The sequence below is a fragment of the Pyrus communis genome, chromosome 16 (genome assembly GCF_963583255.1).
Source record: "Pyrus communis chromosome 16, drPyrComm1.1, whole genome shotgun sequence".
Classification (NCBI taxonomy): domain Eukaryota; kingdom Viridiplantae; phylum Streptophyta; class Magnoliopsida; order Rosales; family Rosaceae; genus Pyrus; species Pyrus communis.
In genome coordinates, this window is record NC_084818.1 from 1,055,298 (window position 1) to 1,071,679 (window position 16,382).

Sequence of the window (16,382 nt, forward strand, 5' to 3'; positions counted from 1 at the left end):
ACCTTTTCACTTACAAATGCAAATTTTCTATGATGGACTAACCCAAACATGTCAATCAACTGTTGATAATGCAGCAGGTGGAGCTTTGAAGAAAAAGAATGCTCAAGAGTCATATAACATTTATGAGATGTTGGGGTCTAATGCTCAACACAAAGATTTAAGGGGTAAGAAAGTTGGAGTCTATGAAACAAGCTCTAATCATGATTTTTCTTTGCAGGTAGCTAACCTAGAAAAGAAGCTTGAATCCGTGCTCAACATGGTGCCAAAAGCAAGTGAGGTATGTGCCATTTGCAACATACTAAGCCACCTTACTCATCAATGTCCATCTAGGGAGGCTTACCCCGAGTATGTCCAAGAGCAAGTGAACCTCATGAATTATTACAATCAAAGGCCAAGGAATGATGTGTATTCCAATACATATAACCCAAGTTGGAGAGATCATCCAAATCTTTCGTGGAAGAACAACAATCAATTCCAAAACTTCCAACCAAAACCTACACTTGAGGATACAGTTAAATTGTTAGCCCAAAATACCTTGCAATTCCAACAAACCACCAATAGCACTCTCCAACAACATTCGGCGGCTCTAACCAAAATGGAGACACAATTGGGGCAGATTGCAGATGCCTTGAGCCAAAGAGAGGTTGGAAAGTTTCCAAGCCAACCCGTGATACTCCAAAGGAACCAAGAGCAAGCCAAAGCAATCACTACACTTAAAAGTGGTAAGGTTATCAATAATAGAGTTGGCAATGAAGTTACTAATGAATCTGATCATGTGAATGCAGGGGTTACTCAAGGAGAAAATGAGAAACCAAATGAGGAACCAAGCCATGCTACTCCCTCGTTTGAAGCACCAAATCTTCACAAGGCCGAGAAACCTTACACTCCACCAATACCATTCCTTGGAAGACTTGCCAAAAGCAAGCAGGATAAGTCATTTAAGGAGATTTTTGATATTCTAAGTAAGGTGAATGTTAACTTACCCTTGCTTGATGTCATTAGGAACATGCCAGCTTATGGGAAGTTCTTCAAAGAGTTAAACAACTACAAAAGGAAGTATGGACCACATGAGAAAGTAGTGGTGTCCGAGAATGTAAGTGCCGTGTTGCAAAGAAAACTTCCACCAAAGCTCAAGGATCCAGGAAGTTTTTCTATCAACATCACCATAGGGGACAAGAAGGTAGAGAAGGCGATGCTTGACTTAGGTGCTAGCATCAACTTAATGCCTTATTCCGTGTACCTTCAACTAGGTTTGGGGGAATTGAAAGCCACCACCATCTCATTACAACTTGCGGACAGATCCGTGAAATATCCAAGAGGTATAGTAGAGGATATTCTAGTTCAAATTGATAAACTAATCTTGCCTGCAGATTTTGTAGTGTTGGACATGGAGGAAGCACCTATACATGACCGAGAGTTACCTATTTTGCTTGGGAGACCGTTTATGGCCACGGCCAAGACCATCATTGATGTGCAAAATGGACTCCTCACTATGACAGTGCTAGGAGAGACCGTTCAATTCAAAGTGTTTGAGTCTCTTTCTCATCCTTCTTCATCTCTTGATTGTTATGCCATTGATGTGCTTGATTCGCTTGTTTTCTCTAAGTTCTTGCAGGCACAATCTAATGAACCATTACAAACTGTTTTGAGTCAATCTCAAGATGAGTTTGATGAAGAAGATGCACTGATGGAAGAGGTAGCTGCCTTGGAAGCATTGGCACCGTATCCTTTGAATGTTTCACCTCTTTTAGAGCCTTTAGAACCATCGAGGTCACATCTAACCCCTTCCACTGTTAAGGCACCAAAACTTGAACTTAAACCACTTCCACCACATCTAAAGTATGCATATCTAGCTGAATTTGAAACTCTTCCAGTTATCATAACTTCTGACCTCACCCCAAATGAAGAAGATAAACTAATTAGGGTGTTAAAAGAGTTCAAATCAGTTATTGGTTGGTCTATTGCAGATATCAAGGGAATAAGCCCTACCATGTGCATGCATAGGATTCTTTTGGAGGAAGGAGCAAAGACAACCCGTGAACCACAAAGGAGGCTCAATCCACACATGAAGGAAGTTGTGAGAAATGAAGTGTTGAAATTGTTAGATGTGGGGATTATATATCCCATTTCTGATAGCAAATGGGTAAGTGTTATTCAGGTGGTACCTAAGAAGGTAGGAATCACGGTGATGAAGAATGAAAACAATGAGCTTGTGCCCACAAAGCCCACGGCTAGTTGGCGTGTTTGCACCGATTACAGGAAGTTGAATTCTAGCACTAGAAAAGATTACTTTCCTATGCCTTTCATAGATCAAATGCTTGAGAGATTGGCATGTTACTCACACTATTGTTTTCTTGATGGTTACTCAGGTTACAATCAAATTGCAATTGCTCTGGAGGATCAAGAGAAAACTACCTTTACTTGCCCGTTTGGCACATTTGCATATAGGAGAATGCCTTTTGGACTTTGCAATGCTCCAGCAACATTCCAAAGATGCATGTTGGCAATCTTTTCTGACATGGTAGAAAGATTCATTGAGGTATTTATGGATGACTTTTCAGTGTTTGGTTCCTCTTTTGATGAATGTCTTAACCATCTCTCTTTAGTACTTCAAAGATGTCAGGAAACAAATTTAGTTCTCAATTGGGAAAAGTGCCAATTTATGGTGAAACAAGGAATTGTGTTGGGGCATGTAATCTCTAGCCAAGGAATGGAGGTGGACAAAGCCAAAATTGACATCATCACCAATATGGCAGCTCCCACAACCGTGAAGGGAGTAAGAAGTTTTTTGGGACATGCGGGTTTTTATCGTCGTTTCATTAAGAACTTTTCAATGATCACTCGTCCATTATGCAATCTGTTAGCTAAAGATGTTGTATTTCATTTTGATAAAGCTTGTATGGATGCATTCAATACTTTGAAACATGAATTAACCTCGGCCCCTATTATTATGGCACCAGATTGGTCTTTACCTTTTGAATTAATGTGTGATGCCTCTGACTATGCTATTGGTGCAGTTTTAGGGCAAAGGGCGAACAAGCTCCCACACGTGATCTACTATGCAAGCCGGACTCTAAATGATGCTCAACTTAACTATTCCACAACTGAAAAGGAGTTGCTTGCTATTGTTTTTGCCTTAGAGAAGTTTCGGTCATATCTTGTGGGATCTAAAGTTATTGTGTTTTCTGATCATGCAGCCCTTAGGTACTTGATGACAAAAAAGGATGCTAAGCCACGCTTAATTAGATGGATACTCTTACTACAAGAGTTTGACTTGGAAATTCGAGATAAGAAGGGAAGTGATAATGTTGTGGCTGACCATTTGTCACGGCTCAATGAAAACCATGGAGTTGGACAACCTTTGCCTCTAAATGAATCATTTCCAGATGAACAACTCCTTGTTATTCAAGAAAAAGAACCATGGTATGCTGATTTTGTTAATTATCTTGTTTGTGGTATAATTAGAAATGATCTTTCTTTTCAGGAAAGAAAGAAGTTCCTTGCCATGGTAAAGCACTACGTTTGGGACGAACCATATTTGTTTAAATATTGCCCTGACCAAATCATTAGGAGGTGTGTCCCAGAGAGTGAGCAACAAAGCATTCTAACGTTCAGCCATACATTGGCATGTGGAGGACATTTTGGTGCCAAAAAGACATCTCTAAAGGTTTTACAATCTGGTTTCTTTTGGCCTACTTTATTCAAAGATGCTTTTGATTTTTGTTCTAAGTGTGATAGGTGCCAGAAAATGGGGAACATTAGCCGAAGAAATGAGATGCCATTGAACAACATTTTGGTGGTGGAGCTCTTTGATGTTTGGGGAATCGATTTCATGGGACCATTTCCATCCTCTTTTGGTTACTTATACATATTAGTGGCAGTAGATTATGTATCCAAATGGGTTGAAGCCATTGCTACAATAACTAATGATCATAAGGTTGTTTTGAATTTTCTTAAAGATGTGATTTTTTGTAGGTTTGGAACCCCAAGAGCTATTATTAGTGATGGTGGCAGCCATTTCTGCAACAAACCCTTTGAATCCTTGATGAAGAAGTACAACATCAACCACAAAGTGGCAACCCCGTACCATCCTCAAACCTCAGGACAAGTGGAGATTAGCAATAGGGAGATCAAGAACATTTTGATGAAGACCGTAAGCCCTACAAGGAAGGATTGGTCATTGAGGTTGAATGATGCACTATGGGCATATAGAACAGCATATAAGACCCCCATTGACATGAGTCCTTATCGCCTTGTGTTTGGGAAAGCTTGTCATTTGCCAATGGAGCTTGAACACCGTGCATATTGGGCCATCAAGAAGTTCAACTTTGATTACAAGGATGCTGGAATAGCAAGGAAGCTCCAACTTAATGAGTTGGAAGAACTCAGAAATGAAGCATATGAGAATGCCAAAATCTACAAGGAACGGACTAAGCTCTATCATGACAAGGCCATCCTACGGAAGGAGTTTCACCAAGGTATGAAAGTACTGTTGTATGACTCACGTTTGAGACTTTTTCCAGGTAAATTGAAGTCTAGGTGGGTGGGACCATTTAAGGTGCTGCAAACATTTCCCCACGGAGCTGTGGAGATTGAGAACATGAAGAATGGCACTTCTTTTAAAGTCAATGGGCAGCGATTGAAACCATATTTGGAGAAAGTGGAGGAAGAGCAAGTTTATCAAGTTGTAGATTTTCTTGAGTTTACAACACCGTGAACAAGCTACCATGTCTTGCCTAGACATTAAATAAAGCGCTTACTAGGAGGCAACCTAGTGTGGTTTGTGTTCTTTCCTCATTTTGTGTTTATGTTGTCACCATTCCATATTCTTTGCCTACTTGCCTTGTGTTAGTTGTGGTTAAGTGTGTTTTTGCTTACTAATACGAATGTATATGAGGGCTATGTTTGTAGACAAACTATTGGGTTGCTATGAAAAAGGGTTTTATGACACGGGACATGTCATAACTTTCGAAGGGGTGTTTATTTGTAAGTTCATGTCGGAGCACAAAGGTAAGCCGCCTCCCCGAATTTCAATTTTCTTTTATACTAATATGTTGTTAATGATTCAGGCATCCACTCTAGAATTTAAACCATTACCGGATCATTTTAAGTATCACCCTCCAGTCAAAGTTCAATTCCATGCCGTTTGATTTGATTAAAAAAAAAAAAAAAAAAAAAAAAGATACTAAACATGGCGAAAGATGGAGCTTCACAAAGGTTGTTTACGTGAAGCCCCACTACGAGGCATCGGAGTGGGAGGCATCGAAGAAGAGGCTTCAATACTTGGTGGAACGCTAGATGAGCCAGGAAAAATGTGCCTCTGGAAGAAAGCCGCAAGCCTTTGACGGTCACTTTGACGGTCACTTTGCATTCGACCATTGGATTCTTGCAGCTCATCAAGCTTCCTCTTCATGCCCGACGAATAGTTATTTGCAAGCACATGCAAACTTCTATTCTCGTACTTAAGCTGCTGGATCTCTTGCTTAAGACTTTCCACCTCTGCCATCAATGATTCCACCTGACGGGAGCGGGCAAGCAGGCGTTGGCCCATGTTGGACACAGAACTCGCACACTGAACACTAAGTGCGAGGGACTCTTGAACGGCCAACTCATCGGACCGTTCTGACAGCAGCCTACTATCTTTTGGAGTGAGGAGGTTCCTAGCTACTATTGTAGCTGTTGTGGCGTCCTGCATCACGGAGTCTTCACCTGTAAGAAGACCGTTAGAAGATAAGAAAGAAGGGCGCCATACGTTACCTTGACGCGGCGCGCCCGTATCACTGCTAAGGCTCAATTCCAAGCTAAGGTTCGATGGGTTTGCCATTTTTCAAAAATGTTCAAAGAGAAGGGATGGAGTTAAATTTCAAAGGGCCGAAATCGATTTTCAAGAATGGGAAATCTTCAGAGTGTGTTTGTTGGCGGTGATCGACACCTCTATAAAAAGCCAAGGCGACGCGTCCACCGATTAAAAAAAGCCGGAATTTCCGGCGTAATTTTGGCGACGCTTTCTCGGCTTTTCAGAAGACGTGTTCAACTTTGTCAAAATATTTCTTCTTTTCAGAAAACACGTGGAGGCCATCATCGCAACTACACATCTTTAGCCGACAGGCGCAAAGTCCGGTGACGCTTTCTCTGCTTTTCAGAAAACGCGTGCAGCTTTGTCAAAAGGAGCCGCATCCGCACTACTTTGTGTCGTTCAGAAAGCAAAGGGGCGCCTGCTCAGAAATCGAAGAGGCGTCTTCAAAGATCGAAGAGGCACCACTATTTCAAAAAGCCGGATTTGCGGGATCAAAACGTTTGTCGACAAGGGTAAAAGAAGAGTACCACCACTTGATATTATCTCTATATATGTCGACCTTCGTCTTTTATGGCAAGGAAAACCTGAAGAAAATGCCCAACTCTCCCTCACCTCTAAGGGCGCACTCCCAGCAAAGCCTTTCGAAATACTCTAATTCTTCTTCTTCCCCAAAGATGATACCAGATGCCTGGAGTACAGATGACCCAGGAGGAAACGGCGGATTGAAATATGCTGATTCATTCACCGCTTCTTCAAAAGCAAAGGTATCTCATATCATCAAGGTCAAAAGCAAAAGTATCTCATATCATGCTATTTCCCTGTCTTTTTCTTTGTCTTTGTTCTTACTCGCATGGCAAAGTAAGAGAAGCATTCAGCCGGCACTTGGAGTCAGTCTTCCGATCTGGAGCCAACTGCCTGGAATCTATTCCTGATTGCTTACCTAGCGTTGCTCTCGAGTAGTCATCTTCAACGGTTGATACACTTCCAGAGAAGGGACCACTCCTGCAAAGATTGAACAAAGAAACAGATAAAAGGGATAAGCTCAGACCTTCGGGGGAGAACAACAGAATCCTGCTGCCCAGTTCAAGAGTAGCACAAAGGAAAATCAACGATGGGCGGAAACCAGTTCAAGAGTAAGCCTGTGGAATCCCCAAGATCAAGCCTCAATGCAATCACCAAGGAGAAGAGGGAATTTACACTCCATAACCAGATTTGCGTCCCTAAACTCTTCTCTTTGTTAGTTACATTCTGCCATGTTTAGTATATTTAAGTGCTTTTTGTGTGTTTACTTATGTTTGTGTGAATCTATGCTTAAAACATTGAGGACAATGTTTGATTTAAGTGTGGGGGGATAACCCATTACTTTAATGCAAATTCGTGGGATTTTATCACCCATAACTTCAAATGTTGTTCCTGGCTGTTTTAAGGTGTTTTTAAATTGTTTTTGAGTCGTTTTTGTGTGTTTGTGTCTTAGGGTACCTTCCAACACAATGATAAGGATTTGGTTTGTAATTGCATGACTGTTAAAGAGAGTTATAAACATGGATGAAAGTTTGATTTACTCTTGGTATATGCTTGGTTATGGTTATAATGTATGACTTCACATGCAATCATAAAAATAAAAAATAAAAAAATAAAAATTTTTGTGACATGCTTGAAGGAAGGAACTCAAACAAACGCTACAACCCTGTGAGACTCGAGCCATTACCTTCTTTGGAGAGTTATTTTCTGTGATTCTTTTCTAAAGTTGTTGCATGATCTCATTATTCCTTGCTTGGTTGCTACTTAGAATGCAATTGTATCATGATAGAACTAAATGCTAGAACTTATATCCATTTCATTCAAAGCATGACATTGAATTGCATAACATATATCAAGATAAAGTTGTGTAGTTGCCACCATAGCCAAATAGCCTTACTTCCCATATTTCGTATTTGTTGTAAGTTTTAACCCCTTTGAGCCTTGTTTAGCCTATGTTCTTTGTTAACCCATGTTATCCTTACCTAGCCTAGAATAGGACCATCCATGCCTTTGTTCTTAAAGCATAGTAAGCATGACAGAAAATGAATTCCTTTTTGATTAATATGTTGCAGAAAATAAGTGTGGGGGAAGGATTATTGATGAGAGTTGTTGTGCCATAGGCACGGTTAAAAAAAAAAAAAAAAAAAAAAGAAGAAGAAGAAAAAAAAAAGAAAAATAAGAGTTGTTTGAATTTCCCCTATTAGTCTAAAAGTTGTTTTTCGCGCTCTAAAGGGAATTCTAAGTGCCTAATTCAATACTTTGCTCACTATTGCTTTAAGAATGTTTGTTTATCCTTCACCTTTCATTGTTAACCAATACCCTAGCCCCGTTACACCCCTTTGACTTCTATCTTGATCGTTATGTGTTCAATAATGTGGAGTTTGGATTTGATATGAGCTTATGGAATCACTGGTTCTCATTCTAAGTAGTAGCATTCCATTCATGAGATCATATTCATGTCATTATCGTAAATCCAGAAAATGCTTTCTTTGTTATAACATATGTGAGATACTAGTCTTTCATGTTTACATCAATCTCTCACATATAACTAGTGTAGGGTGTGTAGTCAGAAAATCTGCGTGAAAATAGAGTGCATTCTAGTAAGGAATTGAGTAAATTCTCTAAAGCATGTTACTACATTTGAAATGTGTTTTAAATTGCTTAATTGTGAACTAGTATGTGGTGACTATGATTAAGAATGTACTTAAGTGTAAAGATGGCTAAAATCTGTGAGAATAATGATTTTTAACTTGTCATGTGTATTGGAAATCCCTAAGACGATTGTTGGAAGGTTTAGGTTGTGTTTTACTTGTTTAGTGTCGTTTTGTTTATTTGTTATTATTTTGTTTTGCTCGAGGACTAGCAAAAGCTAAGTGTGAGGGAATTTGATAGGAGCATATTTAGGCGACTTACTTAGCTTGTTTTCGTGCATCTATGTTGTTAATTCATAGTTGTTTTAGTAGTTTAAGCCATTTTCGTGTGTTTTTAGGTTCATATGGCTAAGGAAGCAAAAAGATGCATTTTGGAGCATTTTGGAGCAAAATTGGGCTTGGAATGGATAGCATATGCTTGGAGCCAAAGTGTTGGACGAATTTGAAAGCCTTGTATGCACTTTGGACATAAAAAAAAGGGCCTAGCCCAATCAAACAATCCTTTGAGCCATGCAAAACCTCTAGCCCAATCAACAACCCTTAGCCACATGCATTCACATGCATCACAACCCCAAAACCATCAAGAAACAACCATTGCCGTGTCTTGCACTCCCCCTTTCATTTTCAGCCATTCCACTTCATCATTACACCACCTTCTCCATCTTTATTCCACATGCATTCATCATAATTCACCCTAGCTACCACCATTCACACACACATGCACTTACTCTTTCATCATTGCACCACCATTCACACACACATGCACTTACTCTTTCATCATTGCACCACCAATTCAACACATGCATTTCCACCTTCCTACTTCATCATTTCAGCCACATATTCACCCACATGCACTTTAATCATTCAACACATGCATTCACACACCAACAACAACTCAATGCCGTGCACTTCCCTTGCCTTCCCACCAACAACCTAGCTCTTTTTTCCATCATTATTTCATCCACATGCACTCTCAATCATAACAACCACATTCACTCTTAAACAATCACCCACATATTCTCCCATTCCCCCTATAAAAACCCATGCATTCATACACAAAAATCACATCTCATTTTCATACACAAGATACCACAAACACATTCCTTTTTTCCTAAATCCCCTTCCATTTCTACACAATCTCTTCTCGGCTTCAATCCATTTCCATAATTCCCCAATCCATTCAACACACCAACAACATCCCTTAGACCTTGTGCTACGACGAAGAGGAAGATAAGAGGGCCTAAACGTTCATACAATTCAAGTTTGAGTTGTTGGAATGTTTAGGTGTTTCTTTGATTCTCTTTGTTTTGTACCATGAGGAACTTCCTCTCAGCTTCATTCCATTAGATACACTCTCTCCCATTCGCAGAAACCATTCAACCTTAGCCGCTCCACCTTCATTTACAACACACTTGGAGCACTACACCGAAGGCAACTCTTAAGGGATTTCGACATCAATTTTGCTTCAAGGGTTCTTTCTTCTTAATCCTATGTTCACTCATGTTATATATTTTTATGTCAAACCTTTTGTAAACATGAAGTGTAACTAATCTCTCTCTAGGGATTCCATGTAGCCTTGCAAGAGTGCCATGTAGTTAATTCAGAATTCTCATTTAATCTATCTATTTCTTGTTTCATTCTCCGATTTAATTGTGACTTAGTGTGTTGATTTTAGTGCTTGATCATCATTTGAATTAACCACAGGTTGTTTAGCCAAGATTAAAGCACACATCATGCATAATCTTGGTGGATATGTGAATGAATGAAGGGAATGCTTTGCAAACAACCTGCCGAGTGTTTCCTTTGGTTTTATGAAAGTTTCTTGTGCGTGTCATGTTCTTGATTAGGGACCAAAGTTGCACATCACACTTAGGTTCATGATTAGGAACATTTGATCAAATCCACACATCATATGGTTGATCATATCTAAGTGAAACAAACCCAAGAAATAGGTAGATGAATGAGTATAATCTGACTTAACAAGCATGGACTTGGCTTAGCAATGGTGAAATCGAATCCCTAGCTTCATCTCCATTTGTGCTATCTCATTTTATTAATTGTTGATTCATTTATTTGTGTCTACTTCATTTTCTTGTGCTTTCAAATTACAACAACAAATCTGCCTAAATTGATTAGTTTTATTTCTCTAGTAACGAGTTCTTGCAAAACAAGTGATTATATAGGTCCAATTAGTCCCTGTGGATTCGACACCCTTACTTGTGCCATTATACTAAACATGTTTTAGCACGAAGAAGGAAAACATCAATTAGTCACCTACGAGTCGGAACCACCTAAAGTGGTCTGTACGACAGGACTGTGCACCTACCTTGAATCCAAGGTGAGCGTAAGGTGTGGGAGGTGAACATCACGTGAAGGACTGTGCCCTGGCCACGGGCGGGAGCACTAACATCGGGGTGCAGGTTTATGAGTTATACTATATCTCAATACAATCGTACTCACTACCATCACTAACATCAACATGTACTCACCTGAAGCTTACCTGGGTGTCCTGCGTCCACCTTTGCACTTGAAAGCATTCCCAATCATTATATGCAAGTATAATACATATGGATATACCATGATGCAATCTAACACTCAACCATGTTGTAGCATTTTCAATTATAAACTATATAGTGTGAAATGTACAATCAATAACGCTCTACTCCCGAACTACTTATTTTCAGGGATAATTATCCATAATAACCCAATTAACACTAATTAACTAACTAATTCACAAAACTAAAACTTGTCTTTATCAATTTCCTTCGCATTACTCAATTTCCCAAATAAGGCTTTTGTCTCAAATATTTTATGGCTGCATCTAACGTCTCGTTAGACTGCCTACGTACCCTAAACAGGGATCAAGCCATTCGTAGTTCATATAGTACTTCAAGCATTCATAATAATTATATATGAAAGTAATATACCTAATCAATTTAAAATTGTCGATAGAACTCTCAACAATATATACGATAAAAAGGAAAAGATCCATTTACCTGGAGTCCACGCTATGATTCTCTAGCGCACACATCGAGGCGTCCTGAATGATTGGTCCCTGTGACCAATTATTAAATCACATCTCAGAACTCTTATCCGAAGAATACGTAATTCACATAAAACACAACCTCAACGACATTCTAAAATAGTTTGGGACCCATTGACCACAAGTCAACCGTCGATCTTTGATCGACGGTAGGGTTTACAACTCTGTATAACTTGACCCAGAAGATCCGCATATTAGATTTCTAATCCGCAACTTCCAACGATCCACAATATGTTTCTAGAATAAAATATTAAGATTTCATTACGATCCAACGGTCAGATCTCCGCCAATTGCCTAAAACAAGTGGCCGTGAACATTTATTTTACTAACTTACAAATCCAATTCAGGAAGATCCGTAAGTCGGATTCCCGATCCATATATTCCTATGATATTTAAATATTACGTATTATAATGTATCCAATTTTGGTGACGATCCAACGGTTGGATCGTCGATTCACATTTTTATCAAGTAACATATCGTAACGAATTTAGGTTCCAACTATCAACCTACGTTATTCAAATGACAAAACTGAATTCAAGACATTTGACGTAGCCTAAAAATAGCATTGGCGGCCCACTGGCCACGCGCCGCCGCGGATGGCGGTCGGCCGCTCCGACTCGTTGGAAAATTCAACTATTTCCAAAAATTCTCAAACTTCACAGAAATGAAGATCTCAGTGAGTGGAGCAACTTTCATACCTGCCACGAAGTCCAAAAGTGGACGGAAGATGGTCAATTTTTCCCACAAAGCCGGTGGGTGCCTAAAACTTCCCGATGTCGATTCGTTGTCTACGGTGGTCCAACGGGGTCAAGGTTGGTTGAGTTTTTCTCCTGGGATGATTGGCTACAAAGCCCAAGTGGTGGCATCGGCCATCGCTTTGCCGATTTGCCGGAAAATCGAAAAGGGTGGCCGGAGCACCATTGATTTTCGTCAACTTTCGTGGCCTCAAACCGCCACATACCATGGTTAATCAAGGTGGTTCTTGGGTGGGTTTTGTAGAGGGGAATGAGAGCTTCAAGATGGTGGTGGTGGCATCGAAAAAATCCACCGGAGTTGGCCAGAATCGGCCTTGGAAAATGGACTCGCGGTGGTGCGGGTATGGGTGCACGGGATGCTTTTCCCCCTTTTTTTTTTTTTTTTTCTTTTCTTTTCTTCTTTCTTTCTGATTGGCTGCAAGCTTCACTTAAATTTTCTAATTGGTTCCTTGTCCCTTTAATTTAATTGGTCCACTAATCCCACAAGGTGGGAATTCAAATATTTAAATAATCAATTTCAAATGTCCATAAGTATACCGTTATAATCCGGACTCGCAAACGGTTTTCGCCTATACGGTCGTACCAATGAGTACTACGAGAATATGCTAAAAGAATAAGTCCCACATCTCCCAAGTCGATGGTCAACAGAAGTCAAAGTTCTTGCCTCTAGGGCAATTTCGTAAATTCACGCTTTTAAAATAAAATAAAAACGTAAAATTTGGAACGGGTTGTTACACACGATGCCTTTTGGCAGCTTACTGGCTTCGGGTTCCATGGGAACTCCGAAGTTAAGCGAGTAGCGCTCGAGAGCATTCCCAAGATAGGTGACCCACTGAGAAGTTCTCGTGTGAGTTCCCAGAAACAAAACCGTGAGGGCGTGGTCGGGGCCCAAAGCAGACAATATCGTGCTACGGTGGTGGAGCGGGCCCGGGAAGTGATCTGCCTCCAGCGGGGATGTGAGAATTTGTATGAATTAAGGGTATTTATATCTATTTAAGTGATATTTTCTTGGATATATTTGAAAGTTTTTATAAAAATTGATATTTTTGAAATTAGAGGCTAATATTTGACTATATTTGATAAATACTCCTCTTGTAGTATGTAGAATATGTGAAATTTTAAAGGCTTAAGCATAACCCACCACTAATATCATTGATATTGTTCAAACTTAATCACCTATTACTAGTGTTGAATTTTATCACAAAAAATCTATGTAATATTAGGAATAGAAACTCTCAAATATTAATTGTATATTATTTAATCGTATGACTGATGTAGAATTCTATTTTCCATTAATAAAAGAAACTCTGAAATTTAAAACTCATTAGTTGAATAGATTTCAAATTTGAGATGACAAAATGTATGAGATTTCAAAAAAGAAAAAAGAGAATTGATCTGGAGCCTGACTGCACTATTAAAAATAAATGTTGTTTAATTTTTATAATTAAACTGAACGATTTCTCATAAATAAAAAAAAAATAAAAAAAAAAGCGAAATATTGCTTTGACTCTAAGTCCCATTAATTTATGTTAGGGAAATAGATAAAATATCAAATCTTTTTGGTAAAATAAAATATTAAATTTAATTGTAAGATGAGATTCTCTCAGAAAGATTCATAATTTTATTTTTTTCAAAAAGATGCAATCCCCGATCCCCTAGGAAAGAGATTATCTCAGAATATCTACAGCCAAAAGCAGAGTGACTTGTCTAATCAAATGACACTTTAATCTGCATTTCTGACATGAGCACAGACGCCAGTGACTTTGTTAATGAAGTAGGATTCTCTTCGTTCCCTTTTTTTTTATTTTTTTATTTTTTTTATTTGAACGATTAAGATTAAGTTACGTTAACATCTTATATTAATTTTTTATAACAGAAGAAAGACAAAATAAGAGAATGTGAAAGGAGGGGATGAAAGGGAATGGAAAGACGAGGAGATAAAATCATAATCCTTTGTTAATTTCGAACATGGATCTTAAGGATACTTACATTTTAGCTTTTTATCGTGTATCATACGATCATAAATCATATTGACTTTTATTATTTAAAATTAAATACAAATAATATCTGATAAAAAATGACCGTACAATATACAATGAAAAGCTGAGATGTGGGAATCCTTAGATAAGGATCCGGAAAGGATTCATTATAAATAATTTCGACCCGCTTTAAAAAATGAGTAAGATTTTCTTCATTCCTACTACCATCCTCTCCTCCTTTCGTACTCTTACTTTGTCTTATTCACTGTGTAAAAAATTCAAAATAAGTCAATAATCAATATCATAATTAATAAAGGAGCTTTAACAGCAAGTCTCAAATCAATGAAGCATTAATTAATCCTGATTAACTGCATATTAATAGGTAGAACTTTGATTTGTTTTCGAAAAGGAATTTCATGGGTCGATAACATCATCATTTGCATGAACATTTGTTGCTGCAGAAAATGCTAGCAGGCTTCCGTTTCTGCCACTAGACTGTTCATCTTCTATACTCTGGTTTAAGAAGAAATCTGAGGGTGGAAGGTTGAATTCTAGATGCCATTTCGTATTTATATCATCACCTTTAAATCCATCAGAATCCCTCCCCTACTAAAATCCTAACAAATCTTTAGCATTTTCACTATACTTAAATTTGGGTGTACTTTTTTTAAAATTTAATTGACTAATCTTGAATTTGAATTTATTTTTTAAAATTCTAATTTAACTACGCAATGATTTTAAAGTCTTTTAAAATCCCCGTTTAAAATTTTAAATAACTACACTCGGATTTTAAAATTTATTAAAATCCTATCGAATCATAATTTGACTACCTTCTCTAAAATAAAATAAAATAAAATCTCTGTTTGGTAGCGACCTCACCGTTGAAGAGGGTCACCACTTTGTCATCTGATACGAGCTCCGCCAGTATGTTCTTCAACCCTTGATCTCTCTCTCTCTCTCTCTCTCTCTCTCTCTCTCTCTCTCTCCAATCCATCTATTAATTGCATCCATTTTCACTCCAATATTGTTCTAATAATATATGTCTCTGCTTGCGCGCACATATGTTTAGGTAAACAAGCTTAAAGGCATGAATGAAACAGTGTTGACGTTGATGTGCGACTACCTGAAGCTAGTAACATACATTGAGAACAGCTTCGTTTTCCGAATGGAATATCCGCTCAACTGCATGCTGTTTATTGTCGAGGGGACAATGTGGACCTACGCGTCTAGTGATAGTCAAGCTGGGAGTGGAATCTCATCAATGGACATCAAGCCCATCGGGAAATGGCACTTTTACGGGGAAGAGCTTCTCGATTGGGCATCACACACTTTCACCAAACTTTCAGTCTCCAGCAAACATGTCAAAAGTCAGACAAAAGTAGAAGCATTTGTGCTCATGGCCAAGGACTTGGAAGCTGTCGTCTACAGATACAAACAATGTTGGGACTTGGTCTATTCTAACAATTGTAAAGAGTGGCACTTTCTACCTTCCGTCGTTTCCGTACCAAGGCGCAACAACGCCCATCCTCGTCCCTGGCTGGAATAGCGGTTACCAATGGTGAGAGCTTGCCATCGACAACAGGCAAATAGTATCTTTAGAAACGTCAAAGTAGAGACGCTCAATTTATGGCCAAGAGTTCCATACACAACTCTAGCTGAGTACAATTTGTATAATTGTATATAGCTGTGGCCTCAAAACAATAATATTATTATTGGTTGATAGCTTGATATTTACCCATACGTTTCAATAATTAAGCAGTGGTAGCCACATTACCATTTCTCTCAGAGATATGTATATGTACCGGTCATGTTGTGAAATGCTTTGCAAAGTGATTGATTTGTGTAATTTTCTTTTCTCTTCTGAACATCTCTATTTATTTATGAGATTTAGTCTGAATAAATTAAAAGAAGATCATTTTGGTTCCAGTCCCTAATCAACATAATTGTTAGATTGAAACCTTATTTATTTAAATATTTTGATTGAGGTCCTTAATATCATTTAAGAGATTTAACTCATGTATTTATGCATTTAAGATCCCACAAATTATGAAATTTAAACAAATTTAAATAATATTTTTAAAATATAATAAATACTTTTTAAAACAAATATTAGAATAATATTGTTCTTCACAAAA

At 38.4% G+C, this 16,382-nt stretch overlaps 1 protein-coding gene across 1 annotated transcript; it reads left to right on the forward strand.

Moving 5' to 3' along the window:
- Positions 1 to 15,334: 15,334 nt before the first annotated feature.
- LOC137721045 (cyclic nucleotide-gated ion channel 1-like) lies at positions 15,335 to 15,793 on the forward strand. Its single transcript, XM_068460165.1, has one exon. It carries the CDS (start codon positions 15,335 to 15,337, stop codon positions 15,791 to 15,793), a length of 459 nt encoding a protein of 152 aa, XP_068316266.1.
- Positions 15,794 to 16,382: the final 589 nt, after the last annotated feature.

What these genes read in the sequence shown, in the direction of transcription:
- LOC137721045 (XM_068460165.1), top strand. Translation starts at nt 15,335, where the DNA reads ATGAATGAAACAGTGTTGACGTTGATGTGCGACTACCTGAAGCTAGTA.